The sequence below is a fragment of the Habropoda laboriosa genome, unplaced genomic scaffold (genome assembly GCF_001263275.1).
Source record: "Habropoda laboriosa isolate 0110345459 unplaced genomic scaffold, ASM126327v1 scaffold124, whole genome shotgun sequence".
In the NCBI taxonomy this organism is placed as follows: domain Eukaryota; kingdom Metazoa; phylum Arthropoda; class Insecta; order Hymenoptera; family Apidae; genus Habropoda; species Habropoda laboriosa.
In genome coordinates this window covers 1120475-1142326 of record NW_017100265.1, presented here as the reverse complement: position 1 = coordinate 1142326, position 21852 = coordinate 1120475, and the positions used below count along the sequence as shown (strand labels likewise).

General features: G+C 36.8%; 1 protein-coding gene across 1 annotated transcript in view; it reads right to left on the bottom strand.

Annotated features, from left to right (window-relative positions):
* Positions 1–11341: 11341 nt before the first annotated feature.
* The window catches only part of LOC108573164, a 25155-nt gene continuing 14644 nt past the window's right edge, over positions 11342–21852 (bottom strand). The window contains exons 2-4 of the mRNA XM_017935552.1: positions 16369–16561; positions 15432–15576; positions 11342–11705 (exon numbers count right to left, since the gene is read on the bottom strand). Of these exons, the coding sequence (XP_017791041.1) occupies positions 11428–11705; positions 15432–15576; positions 16369–16561 (616 nt within the window). The 3' untranslated portion in view covers positions 11342–11427. The remainder of the gene's footprint in view (positions 11706–15431; positions 15577–16368; positions 16562–21852) is intronic.

The following is a 21852-nucleotide window of genomic DNA, read 5'->3' as shown; positions in this document are numbered from 1 at the left end:
CACGACGCACGTCATCCAGAGTTGTTGCTTTTTTTATATACGGCAGAAATGTGCTCCCGTGTCTTATCGCTCTCTTCAGGATCTACTTCGTTTCAAATTTAATTTCGATCGAGCTGCTGGAAAAAAAAGAAGCAAAAACAGGTACACGTGTGTTTGAACGTTATTTTGTTACAAAAAGTGTGTATACACTTATTTCTTTATATACAGGGCGGGCCACTTAATTATAAACGAGAAAATTTTTATACATAATTCATATGGTTTTAATAGAGAGAATAAAATGGAAGAAAAATTTTTTTCTCATTTTCTCAAGATCACCTACGATTTTTTCACAAGAATATGTACATTTTCTCTCTACTGTATGTTGCAGCGGACACTGATATGCGCCTTGGACACTAAAATATGTATCTTCCTTTCATCTTTCGCCATTTTTTCCATGGAAACCAAATTTCTCTCGTCTCATCTAAAGAAGCTGATATTAAGTGGACCGTTTCACGTGGTCCACCCTGTATATAAATGCGGCAAACGAGAAAATGTACGATAGACGTTTATCAGCGGGGAAATTTTATAAAGTTCAGTTAACGTGCTATTTCGTTCCTCTTTTCTCCGTCGTTTCAGCAACGAATGAAAGTAAAATTGTTCGGTAAAATGGTTTTAGTTCAGCAAAACTTTGTTTCTCCACCGTTCCATCTTCATTTTTTCTTCTTCCCGTTGATAGACTTCGCGACAACTCCGGTAATTCACATTTTAACCGAGTAATATTTATATTGTGCGTCTTTAAGTCCGCCTCGAGAAGCCATTATTACAGTAATTTGCGTCGCAAGTTTATAGATTTTCTGTCTTGTTCGTTGACGCAAATCTTCGAACGCGTTGGCGGACAGAACTTGGGGCGATGCACGTGTAAGCAGCATGAACAAGAAATCCGTGAGTCAGGAGAGGATTCTCTTGAATATCTACTGACTGCGAGAATACACCGTGTTCCTTGTTATTCATTCCGGGAGAACGTTCCTGGTTCCGATCGAATTATTTATTTTCCTTTCTCCTGAGCTGGTAACAAAAATTTCAACTCCTCTCCAGTTCTTGTTTACCGTTCCACCTGCTTCCTATTTTCTTTCAGAATTTCAATATTTTCCGATTCAAGTTCAATTCGACACGAAAGACTGTATAAATATCGAGCGTACGTTTGCAACAATGTTTCGCAACTTTGCTAGAATATTATTTCAAGCTTTTTCTCTCTTTTCGATCGAGTACGGACGGTTTTTTCGACGAATTTTTAAGGACATTCGACACGGTAAATGTGAAGTACATGACAATAAAGAAATTTAAACACTACCACGAAGGCGAAGTTTGTACTTTCTTGTACATTTTTCTTTCTCTCATTTATTTCGAGTCATTTTTCATTTCGCGATAAATATTCATCATTTGATCCATTTTGTAATATTTTTTACCAAAGACATGTACGTCCATAAGTCACGGGACACCTACTAATTTCAGGGAATATAGTTTTTTAATGTTAAAATATATTGAAAATTGCACACACGAAGTTCTCAATTTTTTCGCCAATGTAACAATAATTTTAAGTTTTTTTAAAGTTTCTTCCTGGATCTCTCTCCAGGATCGCTGCAAATATGTCCACAGATCTTTTTGTGACGTTGGACAGTGCCTAAGTTCATCACACAATTTCTGATGTTGAACCTCGTTATAAATATTTCAGTGTATTTTTTAATTAATTATAACAGTAAAAACATACTCCTTAAATACAGTTGTTATCAACAGAACAGTTGTTATCAACAGAACAGTTGTTATCAACAGAACAGTTGTTATCAACAGAACAGTTGTTATCAACAGAACAGTTGATATCGACATAAGTAACTAAATCTTTCATCTGTAAGTATATTTAATCGAAATAAAAAAGGAGAAGCAAATTGGAGATTTAATTTTATTACACAATTATTATATGTGTAATAGTGGAGAGCTTTTATTTACTAAGGACAATCGCGGAGGAATTTCGTTTCGTAACACGTGTTCTCGATTCACGGAAAAGGGTGTCGTAATTGTAATTCTCCCTCTGTTAGTGAAAACGTTTTATTAAACTCTGAAAGTTACAATAGCAGTAGAGTTCTTTTTTTCTTCTTCTGTTATTTACGATTTTTTTCTTTACTGTAGAATCACATACAAGGTTACAGTACTTGAGGCCCTCCATGCGTAATAATTGCGACACATTTCCCTGCAAACCTCAAGTTTCGTCGTAATTCCGTGTTCACGTTCTCATTAAGTTAAGAAATAATTCAGTCTTTCCAAAAATCATTATCGCGTATATTAGAAGAAGCGTTACCCTCGATCTGAAACCTTTCAACGAAACTAAGTCGAATGAATGATAAAATCGCAATGAGCTATGTAACAAACCGTACAATCTTTTGATTTATCAACGCAGACGCCTCCGAAATAAACGGTTTCCCTTCGGTCAATCGATCTTCTCGAACTAAAAGATCGCTTGAAATAATGTGAACCAAATTCGAACATTTTTACACCTTTGTTTTTTCTGGTTCAATGATGTTTCTCAATTTTTTAACGCTTGTCTACGCAAACGATGGATCATTCTACTTTCTAAAATCAACCCTCAAATGTGTAATTAACTGCCAAATAAACGTGAACCGCGTTCTTTTAATTTGCCCTAAGTACACGAAGATCAAATTTCAAATTTCAAATTAAAGAAACTTCGATTGAAAATTTCAGTGATCATCGGGAAATACTGAACGTATCCTCCTTCCTAAGGGATCTAACGATCTATAATAAAGTCTAATTTTCCGTAATACATTTAATCCCAATTATCGTCGCTAATAACCACGAATGCGACGTTAAAACTGAATTAACAAAAAAAAAAGAAGGATTATTAATTACTTTAACGTATATGAAACATAATTTCATCCAAATCCAATACTTCGCAGAACAAAACAGAAAATTAATAAACAAACTATAAAATGGAAATTTCTTTAACAATTTCTTTTATTAAAATTAAACACCTGTTAAGAAGAGAAGCAACGAAAGGGGTAGTATTGCCATAAGCGCAAGTAATTATTCGAAAAATGTATGAACCGAAGACAGCGTTAATAATCTCTCAAGAAAATCATCGTCCAATTTTGCATCTTTGCATTTTCGTCGAGGAGCTTATAATTTGTCGCGTGCAACCATAACGAAATGCTGTTACGATCTCGTCGTGTCCACATTATTTCCTGCGAGACCATGCAATCGGAAAGGAATGAAAGGCCCTGGGCGGCTTCTGAGAACTGTCACGAAACTTCACGCACGAAGTTACGACGAGCTCGGATGCGACAAGAAAAATTATCATGTCGGTTCATGCATGCGAAGTCCCGTTATGTTACCAGGTCATTTTTCGAGCCGAGTGTGCGATAAGAAGATTCCACAATAATTGTAACCTGTACGAACGTAACTTTCATGCGATACGTGCGTATGGCTTTGTGTGTAAACGTACAATAAATACTATACCGGAGAAGTAGCGTGTGTGTGTGTATGTTTGCGTATATATATGCATTATATATATATATTGTTAATGATAATTGTATACAGAGTGGACCGCGTGAAACAGGCCACCTAGTTATCTTCTGGAACTATGGTGGTACCAGAAAATTTGTATACCTAATTTAAATGGTTCCAAAGGATGACTAAGATGGAAGAAAATTTTTGTTTTGTTTTTCTTAAGGTTACATATGTTTCTTTACATGAATGCATATATTTTTTTCTATTGCACGTTGTAGCAGACATTGGACTCTAAAATTTTAAATAAAATGTGAAACTTCCTTGCATGTCTTCAGTGAAAAAAAGTTTTTCTTCCATTTGAATTACGCAGAGAAATTTTCTTCTTTCAATTTAGTTAGAGAAGATAATTAGGTGGCCTGTTTCACATGGCGCATCCTGTATATAATTATTGTTAATGATACGTCCATGTGTGTGTGTGTGTGTGTGAGTGTGTATTTCAGGTAAATTTGAAAAGTTCACCTCTCTTCGAAGGTTCAACTATCTCTTTCTTTCATTCTCTCTCTCTCTCCCTCACACTCTCTTAGCTGAAAGATTTTCACTTGCAATTGGTCCTGATTCGCTTGATCTTCGATCTTCGAGGGGACATTTGTTTTTCTTTTTTTTGTCAATTTTTCCGTTTACTTTTTTCTTCCCGTTATAACGAACGAAAATTGAACGAAATTCGCTTATTAGTGCGATCGTAGCCTGACACCTCTCACAAGATCGTTAAATCCGCCAATTTTCTTCGGCGTTCCTGAAAGAACACGGAGAGCAATCGTTACGATAGAGACTCGAGGCAAGTATATATATAAAATATAACATACTTTTTAGAAGCTAGAAGATCACATAATCTCACGAGAAATAGAGTTCTGAACGTTGTGCATGGCGAATATATTTCACTTCCGGTTTATACTCCCGCCTTCCTTCGTTTTTTCTTAGAATTCTAATGTACACAGACGATGATCACGGCGGAGTACCTTGGACGATTTTTGTTATTTTTTTTTTGTTTTTTATTCGGAAAGAAAAGCATGTTTTGCGTGAATCATGGGGAAACAGTATCGTCGATGAGATTCGAAAAGGAAGTTTTTTTTTTTTTTAACAGCTAGACACACTATACTTATTGCTTTCGCGTTAGCTTAACTATAATCGTTAAAAAGTTCTTAGGTCCAAGGTATTCCGTATTGTAGGCTTGATTACATTTGTCGTAATGTGTTAATGCTAAATTCTTGTTTTTTTCTTCTTTTTCTGTTTTTTTTTTCCTTTTTTGTTGTTTTTCTTTTGCATATTATCTGAGAGAACGTTAACACAGTTATTCCTAGAGATTTACGAACCCGTAAATTAAACGTAGCCTTCTTAGCTTCTAGTTGAAAACGAACGGGCGCTATCGTATGCGTCTAAGAATGAAAATACAAAGGGTACCTGGTGAAACGTAACGGTAACAATTACGAAATAATAACACGCGTACGATTGTTACAGTATCAGATGTCGCTTAATACAGTAAAGACTAGAAATGAACGAATTCATCTCTGATTAAGACGTCGCTCGATACAGTAGAGAGACTAGAAACGAATGAATTGTTCGAGGATAAAGGTGTGAACCGCAGTTAACAAGACAGGGGAGATTAAAAATCACCGCGCTTTCTCTAAAATTAATTGGTTACTCAAGAGCCATTAAGAACGAAATTTTACTGCATCGTTCCATCTTTCCTATTTTACATCATATTTCTTCTCTCCTTCGAATACCTTCCAATAGAACAGTGTCACGTGTGGCCTTGAATGACTAATTAATTTTCGATCGATTATAATTCCGTAAGAAATACAAAATTGAAACGTAGAAACGTTTGTGAAACATTCTTCAGGAACAAACAAGCTCGCGTTAAGAAAGCACCACAGCAAAGCAATCAATCAATCGTTAAGCGTAATATCGTTTAGACACCTTAAAAAATCTTGGACGTTCGCGTTTGTAAAATTGTTCAGCGCAGCAACGGCAATTACATGTCGCATGTGGCTGAAAAATATCAAAACTGCTCTCCGTTCGCGTAACTGATCGGCGAAATTCAGGCGTTAAACACGGGAAAGCAACGAACTGTAAGTAAGCGTAATTCGTACAGCACCGATCATACATAGGTCGCTGATCGATTCAAATGCAACACAATCCACGAACAGGATGTTTCTATTTAATTTGTACATCTGAAGTATTTCCATTGCTATCGACGAGGTAAATTTTCGAAACAAATTGATTTGACGGGACAAATATTATAATTACAATATTTTGAGATACTTCCTTTGGAGGTCACAAAATTCTTAATGCAATGTAAAAAAAGCACCTACTAATACACAAATCATTTTGAAAAGAACGTAATTTATGAATCTTCGTACGTAAATTATTATCCATTTCTAGTTTCTTTTAAGAAACGTTCGAATTGGCTCTCATTAATTTTATTATGCTTTCCGTTACGAACAAATTTAACGATTTTTTTTGTACTCTCACGAAATAGTATACATGTAGTTATTTTACGAAGATTCATAAATTTCGTGTACTAAATTTTGCTTTCCAATGATATGCAGTCTTTCTATGCCTAAGAATGCAGTTTCGTTAGATCGATAACAAAAGATCTATTATTTTGAGAAAGATCTTTACGAATGTAACATTTATCCCTCGAACGAAAGAACTAGCTTTTCTAAAACATTTTCACGCGTTCCTAATAACGTGGGAAATTACAACAGGTGTACAAATTGGTTGACATACTTTGTGTACAATGGTTCATTTGGAAGATTCGCTAACAAATAATGATACACATTCGAATCGTCCTGATATTTTCATCCAACGAACTGGTTACAGTCCACGTGAAAACGACGGTCTGTCGAGAAAGCACCGAATTACAAAGGACAGCGCAAAATAGTAAAAAAGTTCAAAGACAGCGCGCGCATGTAAAAAAATCCCCGTTGAACATACGTGTATAATATATATATGTATATATCAGCGAGCTTAAAAATGATTTTGTGAAACCATTTAGACAGATCGCAGTTTTAAACGGAAGGTTTACGAGCTTATTACACGTGCTCCATTTGTCGCTGTATTTAAGCTTATCGTCTTACTTGTTAGATACAGATACCTTATTAGTTTCATAGAGATAACTCGTGCGTGTACCGTTATTATTATATATATATTAGAGTGTATATATGTACTTTTTTTGTTTTCTTTATGTATATGCATTATATTATTATTATTATTATTATGTTATATTATAGTTATTATATATTATATATCACTAGCACTAGGTGAGTGAGAACAAAACGAAAGGTTCTTTTTCTATTCGTGAGATTTCTTCCTCGTTCACCTAGTGCCCAACGCTTTGTAAAATAACTTACAACTGTTCTCATATACATATATTATATCGGTGTAACTTTTTTTGTAATAACTTTAAGTGGACCCCAACGGTAGTCGAACGTGCACGCCAGCGCGTCGAGAAGAGTTTCCTTTTAGGCTGCAACATTGATCAGTGAAGTTTCGGTTATTGTTCTACGAAAGAAACGAAGTACAGGATATATGTAATAATTAACGCTGTGTGACAGAACGCTTTCCGTTGACCCTTTCGATTTTTCCATCGTGCTAGATAACACCGCTAATATGCGTCCAACTCGACGTGCGGTCTTTTCCGATAAAAACTCTTAAACGACGATAAAATTTGCAAAAGTGTCAGATGAAAGACTTGACTTGTTCTTCGTTACGTGAAATTAATACGCATAATAATAATTCGAGAGAAGGACAGTTGTTTGTATTCGTAATACAAATGTTCACTCTGTATAGTTTGTATCGGTAAATTTGAATATGTTAAAATACAACATGGTGACTCGTAAAATTCTTAAACAGTTGCGAATCGCGTAATTTAACATTAAAAGATCATCGTGTCTGCTTTTGTCCACTGTCCTTTTTCTACGAGACGTTCGTTAAAAAATTTAGTTTGTTTTCCTCAATTGTCCATCTTCTCGACACACGGGCACAGAAGAATTTGTAACTATTTTAAGTATAAATATTGCAGTGTAAATAGATAATTTAAATATCTGTTACTCGAAAGACACATCTAGATCGCATTTTTACGTTTGCGTCGTAAGATCATCGGAATTTACTCGCTACGGTTTATCCCCCCCCTTTACCTTTCTCATTTTTTGAAAATTTTCCCTCGGAAAAATAACATCGAAGATGGGTGCAGGTGCTGAGTTACATTTATCGACAAGGTGTAAAATACTCATAGCGACGTTCCGCAAACTTTTTCCATCGTTCCTCCATTCGGTACACTCTTTACCCGAATCGAACGCGTATAATAATCAGTTTTCTCACGTTACAAAGCTCTTCGAGTAAGATGCGGGTTGAAATAACAACATATACGTCTACAAAAGTTATAATTTTCTTGCTACCTTATATTCCCCCCATCGTGTTGCCACTCTTTTTTACCTACGGATAGGCACGCGATTTTTTTTTTTTTTTGTTAGCTTTCTCTCGTCGTATTTCACGAAACATCATCCGAACACACCTGTTCGATGATGCTAAACAAGTAAGTAAGTCTTTTTGAGATCAAGTTCACCGAGGAAATCAAATTCTAAACGGTCTAACGAGATCGTATCAATCCACGATGTTATTTGTGTCGCGGAATTAAGAAACGTCCAAAAGATCAAACGCGAAATATTCGTAACGGCAGCGAAAATTTCGTACTTCAGTTCTGTGTGTGAACAAACAGGCGAATATTTCGTTGCCGCTGCCCCTGTATACGTATACATATTTCGCGTTGACATGGGAGTTCCCTTATTCCCGTCGTGTATTGAAATTTGGAAATCATACGATTGAATTTTGTCAGATTACAGAACGACTTCTATAAACGTCTAATTGGTCGAGACAGAAATTTATCGATAACGATAACGATACACATATAAAAATCAATCTAACAATTCTATGGAATATTAATGTGTTACGGTCATTCTAAATACCACATTTGTTTGTTTCTTTTTTTTTGTTCGCAAAACGACCACAGTACTGTTACAATAGGCCTTGTACAAACGCGATTGGTCGAGACAGAAGGTTCTCGCGAAAGGCAAAAAGTTTCAAGACAGAGGTAGAAACTTATCGTGAACTGTAAACTGTACTTCTACGATCGGTATTTTATCAATGTATCGCGAACGATCGAAAGAACTTCGTAAGAAAATTAGTAGTTTATTTACATCGGTTTGTAAATGAACGAACTACCTACTGTGTAAAACACGATGGCGTTGAAATATTTTTTCTCTCTTTCTTTTCTCTTTTAATAACAAACGATACAGTATTGTTTTCAAAGAAAAATATCTCTTCGTCATTTGGAATTCTTGTATATGTGTATAGTATAGTACCTTTACTTTTTCATCAAAGTGACTTTTTGATTTAGAACGAGTAAATTTTCCATTGAAGTTTCTTCGATCTTACGACATCGAAATTATCCAATGCCAACAGATAGAAAATTGTTGAACAACTATCGGGAAAGAAACAAACTAAATTCTCTTTCGTAGACATGTTTCAAATTTCACTTTCTCAACTTTCGCTCGCTATGAACAACAGTTCTCATGTTCGATGATACATTACACGGTGTAGTAAAGTATACTTTCTGATAAAACTTTTGTGCCCTGGGTTTGAGAGATGCACATACAGGATGGTCCATATATCATAATCGTCTAAAATATTAAATGTAAAATTTCTTTCTTAAAAAACTAATATTCAAGGATTACCTATTCTCAGAGAATGGATGCAAGCCTCGTTTTGTACACAACGATAAGAGAACATTTTTCAAATGTATTCCTGAAGGTACGTTTTACAGTCAGATTAATTTTCTAATTAAAACCCGTTAATTGCTTGTCGTACATTATTATTACAAATTTCAGCGAATGCGATGATTTTCTTACAGCGTGACATTAAAATGACAAGTAATTACAATAATCTATGATGTTACAGACCATTCTGTATATTAAAATAACGTAGAAAATCCTTAAGTAATAAAAATTCGATAAAAATTTTCGACAGCGATTCATTTTTGAAATTCGAAAGATGTCTACGACAGTTTTCGTTTGCAAAACTACCGACACTAGGCCAATTCCTTTAGATTCCTAACACCTTTAACATCCTATCTTATCTTAGAATTTGCATTTTCACACAATACATGCGTGTGTTAATGTATAATGATTAACGCATGTACTAAACTACAGCAGAACATAGCGTTAAGAAAGAAGGATGTTCGAGAATGTACGGATACAATTATTTCGTACTGTCTTAAAGTGCAACTGAATCGTCTAAGTAGTTAGTTACTCTGAAATTGGCACGTAAAATCATACTTATAACCTTTTCATCTAATTTTCACTATCGAATTCAAAGAGCGTTACTCGGATCATCTATTAAATTCATTCGAACATTTTCGTTCATCGCAATTTTTACCCTTTTTTCAGCTTTTTCTTTTTCTTTATCTTTCAATAAACTGCCATCTACATATTTTCACGAGATTCTTCTCTTCTTACGTACGACTGCAAAGATTCGTAGTTCTTATTCTCTGTTTCGTTATGCTCGTGCGTAGAACGTTCCGATTTTAGTCACATGAGAAATATACATACAATGCGTCCTATCCTATGTATATAACGTGTGTGTTTCTTTTTGTACAGAGCTTTCTTCGCTTTTCGAAAATGAAGAAGTTCATCTTTCACAGTAACAACGAACCGTATTCGATTGCGTGCAGGGTGTTCGATTGGAAAATTACTTCACGTCTGAGTATATCTTCGTCATTGTGGAGGTAGAATGTTCAAGTTGGTTCTCTGTTATTACAAACTTCTAATTTTCTCAATTCATTCAAGTCCACGTTATTACATGTAATTCAATGGTAACATCGTTTCGATACAATAACAGCTAGATATCAAAGGAATTAATTACATTTCTCAATTCTTGGATGAACACTCACGAAGAGAGTCCTTGTTTAACGAGACACCGGAGAAATTTCATCTCAATTCCTTAACTTCTCGATAAAAAAAAAAAAAGAAGAATTGTAACAACGAGTGTTCCAAGTAAAATTTTCCAAATTTCACGTATCGTACAAGAACCAACAAGAAGATAACGTACAAGAAGTTCACAAAGATAACATAAAAATGCCACGTCGATCGAGTGATATCTTCTCGTGAAGGTACGATAAGAAAGTTGAAGAAAGAAAGGATTCGTCGCGTTCCAATTTCTCTTCAACGAATCCCTCGAATCTCCCCCAACAATTTGCATCTGCAAGCAACCGAACTGTCGCGTATAATATTTTCGGATAGCTCGTTTCTTCTTCGTTCACGTAAGGTTAAAACATCGGCAAACATATCGGCGGTCGATAAAGCAGTATTGTGGCCAGATAAAGCTCGAACACCCAGTAGACAAGATAGAAAAGTGCACTTTCCTCAGCCGACGTTCCAAGCTGAGTACACGTTACGCATTACACGTCGACAATATTATATATACATATAGTATATAGTATATATAGTATTGTACAATAAATGTATGTATATATATATATGTGTATATATAGACTAGAAAGTTACAAAAGATAAAAGAATCGAGTATAATGTACACGTACAGACTGTCCTGGGAGATGGACACATCTCCAACGGTTATCTCTCTTTCTCGTTTTACTTTCCGAAAGTTTTATCTATACTTAGCCATTCCTCCCCCTTCTTTCCCACCCTTTCTAACGTTCTTTCTTTCCCTCTTTTCTTTCTCTCTCTCTCTCTCTCTCTCTCTCGTTAATTTGGTCTGCGACGCCTCGGGAGTTTCTCTCATTCGGCGGATGTACTTTCATCGCCGACTAACTGGATCCGGTTAATTGGGCCGGTTTTCTGACGTCGTCAATCATTATTAGGCCTCGTCGGAGTGAGAGCCTTGAGAGCTGCGCTTCTTCTTGTGGTTGCCGTGATGATGGTGATGATGATGGTGGTACTGTTGATGATGATGCTCGGTGTGCATCAGCGCGTCGGTTTCCGGCTGATTCTGATGACCGACCAGAAGGTCCAGCGTGCCTCGGGGAAGTCCAGTCTGATCGGTGACCGGCGGCGGAAGTGGAGTGGCCACAGGCGACTCGGTTGGCAATGGCATGCAGTGCAACACGTAACATCTCACGCCAGCTAAAACGATACCTGAAAATTCGGCGATATTTGTCAGAATGATTTATAGGATTGATCGTGCTACGGTGAAAGTTCGCGCTCGTTAATTGCACTCGTGTGCTGTCTTTTCTTATTCTACTGGAGAATTAAATAACGCGCGTATGGATATCGAGATTGACAATTTCTATTCTCGACGAGTAGCATTTACTGTCAAGGCTATTTTCATGTAATTGAAGTTGGAAAATTGAACGTAATTGATAAAGGAACGCATCACGAAGTGATTATCACCGATATTGATCGAACTTTGGTATACGATGATATTCAAGAAAATATTTTGGGCGTATTTTTTTTATTGGCTGCCGTTCATGTTGAAGAGGAAAATCGTGAAACATATTTGACAGAAATTGTTCATTTTTTGTTTTCCTAATTTGTTTTGAAAAACTTACAAAATTCGTCAGTTTACAGTATTCCTCCGTCTTTAACAATTTTCCAGATATTTTACTAAATGTATATTTACTACCCCTAACTTTAAGCGTGATTTTCACCACTTCGTTGTAAACGATTGCCGAGATAAAAGAACACGTGTCGAATATTCCTTTGAGAACTACTGTGTACCAAAGTTTCACCAAAATCGGTGATTATCACTTGGGGATGTTCCTTTATTAGCTTTAGTTTCGTCGAAAGTATTTCGTGAAAGGTTGAAATATACACGTAGATGGATTAAGTTTACAATAGAATGTATCTGTTTTTAAATACAACAGTTTGTAATTTTGAATGCAAAATGGTAATTCAATTCGTTGATTATTTTCCATGCTGCGAGAAGGTTCTATTCAATACCTGATTGCTACAAATTTCACCGAACGTTGAATAATTATTAACAGGTTTTTTTTTTTTAAAGAAATGGAGAATTATAGGGAGCAGCTGTTTAATTATGTACCTTTATAATTCACAGTAAAAAGGAATTTTCGTGTAACTTCGTAACAGTAGCGTTTAAAAAAATAAAGCATGCGAAGAGATACATCAAATGTCTGACTAAATACTGGGATTAACTACTGCCGTGCTGTGCGTATGATATACGAAGTCTTCTGATTTCTGAGTTAACGAGTTAATTTTTCACATAAAATATAAGCTGTTCAATATTTATAATTCACGTTGCAATGCAATTTTCGTGTAACAGTTACGTTTCTTTGAAAAAAAAAAGTAAAGCATACGAAGAGATACATCAAATGTCTGACTAAATACCGGGATTCACTACTGTCGCCCTGTACGTACAATACGTAAAGAAAAAACTTTTTGATTTATGAGTTGACGAGTTCATTTTCCACGTAAAATTTAACTTATTAAATTACACTCACTTTTCACATTCTTCATATATTTCACTATTTATACACTTGATATTCGAAATTTTACATAAATATCTAATTATCGAACTTCTCGCTGGACCGTCTTTCCAACGATATTTCACTACACAATTTGTCCAAGGTATCCGATATATACATACTGGAAAATTCGGATTTGCCGACTTAAGCCCCGTATAACGAGGAAAACAAGGTTCAGCGGTTTACGTTATAGTAATTTCCATAGACCGGTGCTTGTAATTAGTTTACTGTTACCGGAATTCGATCAAAATTTGCAACGACAAATTTTCAGCCATCGTATCGATATATTTCGCGTTAATACTGTATAATTAATACGTCTCTATAATGTACTTTGCGAATTTAATTCCGGCCCGGTTGCTTTATCCGCGAGTTTACGAGTTAAGGCCACGCGCCCGTTCGTTGTATCGGTGTATATGAATTTCATTGGGAAACTTTAATGAACATGCAAATGTTATGAGGCTTCTTGCTATTGCATCCAAGAAACATTTATATGGATGAACGTGAAGCAACACTTTATCACGTTGGGTAAATATTGTAGGAAAAGGGAAATATCGTTGAACAGTATTTGTTCTTTTTTTTTACGACACCACTTAACGTTCCCTCTTCCCTTCCATTAATTTTATTACGCTTCATTCGATACGTATTTTTCAACGTGAACAGCTGGACAAACAGAGAAATTTCTTTCCAACAGTTTTCTGCTTTCCGAAGCTATTTACCCAGCTGAGTGTAATATTTTCAATAATCAGTGTATACAGAAAACTGTAACAAGTAAAAATTACAAATAACAGTAGGAGATGGTAGAATGTTTCACTGGACAGACATTGAATCGATGAAAATCTCTAACATCTCGGACAAATGAAAATGACAAATTACGAGGAAAGAATAAAAAATAAATTTTAGTTTACTTCGTACGAATGATTGATGAAACAGCGAAAAGGCGATCTGTTCTTCGTATCGAAGTGGAATTTCTGTTTCTAGAGTGTTAGTAGACGTGTTTTTATATTTGGTGACGTAGAGAATCTTAGTAATCGGTGATTTCAACCTTTCGCGAAAAGATTATTCGCGGTCTGGATGGTTTTCTTTTTGGGTAAATCAAAGGACAGCCATCACTTTTATTCGGGCCGCGAGGCCAACTGACAGTAACTTGGTTACCCTGAATGGATAGCTCGCAGCAATACGATTAGGCCATAAAGTCTCTTAAGACGTGAAATTTCTTTTCAAGCTGGTTCGTATTGCCTCTGCATTGTCTCGTATTTCATTGGCCACTATGGAATAAATAAAATACATTTATATGTGTAGTTAACTGTGTTCTCGGTTAGCAATCATGTACATATCCATGGGAATAGAAAAAGAATTCAGGGAGATAGGTACAATATATCTTTGAAAATATGCGATCAATTGTAACACTTTCATTTCTGTGCATTATTATTGTATGTATTTATTCATTTTCCTTGGTACTGTGTTGTACCACTGCAATGATGCGGTGAATTTTTGTCGGTGCTTGAAAAGCATTTTCAATGAACTTAAATGCTAGTTAACGAACTCTTGAAATGTTGCAAAAGTGTGTTATTATGATTGAGTTTATTGCGTTTACGAGTTTCTCACTCGTAGCTACGCGGTCGCGAAGTTCGACGATTACGGAATTCAAAGTTGCGGAAGCTAGGACTGTAAAAGCGCAAATTTACGGAACTCCGAAAGAAAACGTTTTAAGAACAATTTTCCTCTTTATTGAAATCCAGCAGAGAAGGATATAATAAACTCTGATCAGGTGCCTCAATTTTCGACTGAAGAAAATTCTAAATTAATCTTGTTACTTTTTCCCCATTTAGTAATTGTAATTCGAAATTGGCCACAAGTGTGTAAATTGAGAAATATCGAGCAAATATTGAATTTCTCTTTTTTTTTTTTAGAAAAAAGTACTGTACAGAAGTACTTGAAATATTCTGTTACAACAAATAAATGCAAAATATTTATAAAATATGTGTACCAATCGAGCAAACAAGTTTCTGTACAAACGTGACGATACAATATCACCGAGTACCCTTAAAAATTCACAATGTCCACGTGAAAGGACACTCTTTTCTTTTTATGTGCATTTCGACAAAAGAAGCGAACTAACTCTTGATTCTTAACTCGCATCAATATTTTCTTACTGCTTCTACGAGCGTTTAAATTATTCAGAATTACCCCGCTTACTACATCCAAATGCTCGACCATTCTTTTCTTTATGCATTTCACGCGAATCAAACGGGGCAAATGGCGAAACGTATCGTCCCCTTGACCTACTATATCCAGCGAGCATCCGTCAAAACCCGATCGTTCTGGCAGAACTTCAGGATTCCCCTGGTACGGTTTCATGGACTGAGAAAAAGTGGCTCACCTAGGAGAAGCATAATACTGCCTGCTATGAGCAAAGCGAGTCTATGGTCGGTGGTCGTCGCACCCGGGGCAAGTTGGACTAAACCAACGACTAGCACCACTGCGCCCAACAATAGGCACACCACCACCGCGTGTAGCCCCGATATCTGCGAACGACAATGTTCATGTTAAGTCATTTCCAACGGCTAACAACCGTGTTACGAATTATCCTTAGGTAATTCTACGTCTGTGGTTCCTGTAAGTTACTCCATTTCCAGGGAACGTTCCTTCTTTCTTTTTTTTTTTCGTTTACTCCGAAAACCAGCAATTGAAACTGAAATTTTTTTTTTCATTAAAAAAGAAAAACGAGTTTTGGGTGACTGTGATGCTCTAATTTCAATGTTTGTATATTTGTGCGATTCTCGTGTTTCGTTTCTTCCTGTTTCAATTGAACAGCTATTCGGATATTTCCGGGTAAACGATCCACATTTTTTCCAATTTTTCTGGAATACGTGTGTCACAGGATTTCCCGAAATTCGATAAATTGCAAGAGCTACGAGGCTTCCAACGACTCGAGACCTTCGGTGAACCTACTTAGTACGCAATTTATCTTAATAATACTCGTTGAATTTAACGAAATACTGTTTGCGGTAAAAAAAAAAAAAAAGGGAAAAAATGTAATTCTGCGTTTCTTCGTGCAATCTTCATAAACCACGACCGTCTCCGATCTCATTAATACTCTATAGAGAAGGTGCACGAACTCTTCACGAGAAACGTGGTATAGAATATAACGCAAGGACACCGGTCGAACGTTCGTTGTATCATTAAGCGTACCGCGATGCGTTGTGCATGTTCACCCTCGAGATCAATAAATAGTCGCGTTAGCACGACGAAGGCCTGTCATTGCAACCTATGTGCATACGTACAAGTAGATACGCGATTTGTAGACAAAGAATTACCTTGTAACAGAGATACCACTCGGGTAAAGACTCCAGGTGGCCGTTCTGGCCATGGGGGCTAGGGGTGGGCGGCGAGCCTTGAGGCGGTGGCATCCATTGGCCCCCTAGGTAAAGCTGACTGGGACGTTTTAACCTTTTCTCCTGTCGTTTACGTTCGTGGCGAACTGCCACTGCTGGCATCGCACCGATCATCCTGCAAAACAGTCGTCGAGCGTCAGCGAGTTGAAACAAAGAGAAACGCCATAGGTTTTGGTAGAATTTCCAAATTCAAAGTGTCCCCATTATTTGAAATTTTCAACATTTTATTTTTTGTTTCGCACCATAGGCACGCTTGTGCTAATCGACAATCTTTACGGTTTTTTCAACAGAATGGCAGGAATCGTGTCAGCCAGTGGGACACTTTTTTTTTTTGTAAGGGACCTACTGAATAATTTATAATTCCGTCAGTTTCGACTATTTTCACTTAGAAAAAATGACGAGTGTTCTTGAAAGCTGGATAAATATGTGTGCAAAAATTGGTACTGAAAAGTCTTGTGGTTACTTTGTAAAATAATCTGTAAGAGAACGTAGAAAAATGACACTCTATGAGAAATCACGAAAAAGCACAATGTTGCAAATGGAGAGATCGCGCTCGCAGCTTTGTTGCCGAGAGTCGCTCCCGAAAACTGCACATTGTTGCAAACGCGTTATCGGGTCTGCAACTTTGTTGTCACAAATCGTTCCTGAAAATCGCACATTGTTGCACGACGCCCCGTTTTGCAACATTGTGCTTTTCGGGAGCGCCTCCTGGCTACAAATTTGCAAGCACGATCTCCTGTTTCCAACTTTTTTACGGAGAGTGGCTCCCGAAAACTGCACATTGTTGCAAACGCGTTATCTGGTTTGCAACTTTGTTGTCGAGAAAATTGCACATTGTTGCAAACGCGTTATCAGGCTTGCAACTTTGTTGTCCCGAAAAATCGCACATTGTTGCAAAACGGGGCGTCGTGCAACAATGTGCAATTTTCTCGACAACAAAGTTGCAAGCACGATCTCTCTTTTTGCAACTTTGTTGCCGGAAGCCACTCCCGAAAATCGCACATTGTTGCAAAACGGGGCGTCGTGCAACAATGTGCAATTTTCTCGACAACAAAGTTGCAAGCACGATCTCTCTTTTTGCAACTTTGTTGCCGGAAGCCACTCCCGAAAATCGCACATTGTTGCAAAACGGGGCGTCGTGCAACAATGTGCAATTTTCTCGACAACAAAGTTGCAAGCACGATCTCTCTTTTTGCAACTTTGTTGCCGGAAGCCACTCCCGAAAATCGCACATTGTTGCAAAACGGGGCGTCGTGCAACAATGTGCAATTTTCGAGAGCGTATCGGAGCAACAAAGTTGCAATACGGTGCCCCGTGCAACAATGTGCGTTTTTCGAAAACGATTCGCGGCAACAATGTTACAGACTCGATTACACGTTTGCTACAATGTGCATTCGAAAATAATACGAGTTGACGATGTTACAAGCGAGAATGACGCTTGTAACAATGTTACATTCAAGCGTAGTGCTTGTAATGATGTTTGCGTTCGAAATAACGCTTCTAATAATGTTGCATTCAAAAGTAACGCGTACAACAATGTTTTGCACTCGAAATAGTGCTTCCATCGATGTTGCATTCGAGAATAGAGACTGCAACAATGTGTGCATTCAAGTTTCAACGATAAACAGTGAAATAAAAGTATCTTGCTACTTAAAAATCACCGTTCAACAATGTAAAATTTCTTTTCCTGCTCGATCAATTTGCAACCTCAACTCACACGGGAACAAAGGCTCCGCACAAACGAAACGTCATTATACATTCTCAACATATTTCTCCACCCCTATAAATAACCCCTCTACATAGAGTAGAATAGTCCCCTAACATCGATACTTAGTTTTTATAATTTTGCAGGCTGTGTAAAAATTTGTCAATCCTGAATAAAGACCTGAATTCGCCTACGTTTAACAATTTCTCCAAGAATCAAGAGTACGATTTTAAGATATAATTTAAAATGTAATTTTTTTCTAAATTGAACACTTACCATAGAAAAATGTCGTATCGAATGCTATAATTTATGTACCCCATACATCCCACGTGTGAAAGCATTTAACGCGTGTCGACGAATCTGTTTGCCCCGATTCCCGAAGTTTACACAAGATTTCACCGTTTATCTTCAATATGCGACACGTAAAAATGATACGTCATATTTCAGTGGAACGAGTGATGATAACAAGAGGGATTAGTTTACATCTACTCCCGCTACGCCTGATAATACGATAGCTCTATCTTTTACAGCCTATACGATATCAACGACAAATCATTTCTCTGCTATTCTCCCCACATAGATTACACTTTAACTCGTGTAATCCTGTGACAAATGTTGTACACCATAAGTGATACAAGTTAAGGCTAAATCATGCAATCAATACATTATTAAAAAAAAAAAAAAGTTAAATTTCAAACAGGCGTTCAAGAGAGATTTAATACGTGAAATTTTCATCAACGAATTTACATAATTACAAACAAACGAATAATGGTTGTTACGTTTAAATGTATTACACCTATTGTCGTCTTATTAACGGTCTCGATAATTTACTTAACGATATGTATAAATAAATATTTTCAATATCCAGGTGTATTATGTTATAAACGTGAATTCTAATAACCATTCGTTACGAACAACTGCAATAAATAAACCGTTTCTCATTTTTGTTCATTTCAACAATGAGAACCGCCCACAGTAGATTACTCCATAACTGGTCAGACATAACGACTAGCAACGAGGTACAAATCCCTGCAAGCATCTCATCTACTGGAGCAGCTTCATGATATACGAAATTATACCGCAGAATAACAGGCAGGTAATGATTATTCCTATTCATGTCGTTAATATTTTTCAAAAATTCGTAAGTAAATTCTCGTAATTTTAATACTTTTGTAACATTTCGTATTTTTAAACGAGACTTATGTAGCGATATAAATGTAGAATACACATTGGTGTTCTATCGTGACTAACAGTAACGTTGAAAACAATTTTCAATTCATTTAAAAAATTGGACAAGTGAAAACGTATTAAAATCCATTCTTCAATTTGTCAAAGAAAAATCTCTACGAGGAATGCAGGCAGCAGTATATTTGTAATATAATAAAACACATCTACAAGAACCAGTTTTATTCTTTAAGTCGTATCGCCGTCAATAACTAGAAACAGTAATACAAATAAAAATAACCTATTTAAATTTTCACACTTGATGTTTTCCTTTCGAAAACAAGTATCCAACGAGAAAATTATCGCATTCCACGTTTTCACCATATTTTTTCCCACGTGAAATCATCCTCCAACATGGTCGGCACCATATTTCCCCGATTCGTTTATTAGAAAAACAGAGTCTCGCTAATTATCCGAGAAATTCATATTCACAGCTGCGTGCAAGTGCCTGTGTCCCATAAAATTTGCCTTGGCTGAATGTTCAAGTTAGGTGCACACTTTTCAGGTTCATTTTGCAGGAGAAAAGGCTTTTAAGAGACTCGATGGCACGTTAATTGGCCTAAAAACGTCCGAGCAGCGAGGTTTCGATTTTGACGAAATGTTCGTTGAACAGAGTACGGAATGGCTGGCGCACTTTCGGCGAGTTCGTGAACCAGGAGACGCTATGAACTTTAGTGACCCCAGATGACCCCGTCGGTCGATACGTCACTACATCCACCCCCTTCGCCCTGCTGGCCCACCAGCCGCAGCTCGAACGTAGCCCGGTTCCATGGGGTTGCGCGGAATCGACGTTAAAAACGAGGCTACGATGCTTTTAATCGGGCTACGTGTATATCTTCCCATTACCAGAAATCCCGGAGATCCTTGTTAACAGAGTGAACACACGGGTAGACGATAAATAAGAGATACCGCGCCGGTGTTGCCATACTGCAGGCGTTTTCGTGACATTTGCCCTTTCCACGCTGCTGCTCTTCCTCAGGATTTCGAATTATTAGGTTGTTGTATATGAAATGCTCGATACGAGAATTTCCTTCACCACTGTCTAAGATAGCTCGTATTAAATTATTGCAGGTACAGTTACTCGCTAAAGTATTCGAACACTGTATAAGATTGTGTTCTTTGTGGTGTATTTTGGTTAATTGTAGTTACGAAACGTCGTTTAGTGTAATGAATAAAATATAGATAGACGGATGTGTAAGTTCCAAGGCACGTGGCGATATAAAAGGTTAAACAAACGCTGGACAATTATCCAAAATCAAGAAAATTACAAAAGAAATCAAGTTTTCTCCTTTTTCAACCCCTTGACATATGATTTCTTTTCCTGACTGTGCATCTAAGCGTCAGCCATTTTCTATTTCAGTACTGTATCAAGTAAGATAAACTAATGTATCATAGATTAATTAAATTTGCTAATCTTCAGTTTTATAAATTAAACGGAAAATTAGAAATGAAATTAATTTTTGCTACTAACACAACTGTCTTCGTCACATCTTGACCAGAATCTGTGTCACTAGTCTGAGTCGTTACAAGGCAAGGAGTTAACGAATAAAGTGTAGATAAACGGACGTGTAACTTCCAAGTCAGATCGCGATACAGAGGGTTAAACAGAGAAGAATCAGGGTTAGAGTGAGTCGACGATGTGGCATTACATCGTATTATCTAGGTGTAAAGTTATCGATACTCCAACAGCTTTGTTCTTGTTCCAACAATGGCGGACACACGATATCGACGGTTGCTTAAAAAAAAATCTCGACGATTTTCTAAAACGAAAGAAAGGAACAAAGGAGGCTTTATTTCGATGGTTAACTACTGACAATTTCCGTCAAATTAACCACTCGAAAGGGATTACGTGACTTTCGATCATCAGTCTGTTCTCTCCGTTCTTCGAGGCAGCTAAGAAAAATTTGATAAATTACGATATTACGAGAACTTTTCTGCCTTAGCTGCATCGAAACTTCCACCTTTCCTATCTTTCTGTCGAACAGTCGAACTTTAAATTATTAAATAGCGAGCTTTTAATTTAGTAAAAAGGAATTTGTGCGTTGTAAAATAACTGTGTTTTTCATTTCGCTGTAAATAAAGCGTCTGCTGAATAATAAAATGCTGTGTTCGAAGAAGCCAAGTTTACTCCAGGAGAAGTATTCCATCCTCTGTTTTCTTTTCTATTTTTCTCGGTAAAATAAGCAGTACCGAACGGTGGCGGAGTGCATAGAGGTGAAAAAAAAAAAAGAGTGCAATAAGCAGATGAACTTTTTTCCTTCCCGCTGATCCTTAACTTTCCACTTGAGCAGGACCTTTTAAATCAGATCCGTGTAAACCGTGACCACATGTGGCTTCCCTCCCGAGTTTTATACCTTCGCCATTTTTATCCCTTTTTTCTTCCGCTACACACATCATAATGTTTGCATTCACCTATAAAGCAAATAAATATGCGACAAAAAATTGCCGCTGTTGAAAACAAACTCTTAAAGGACGCT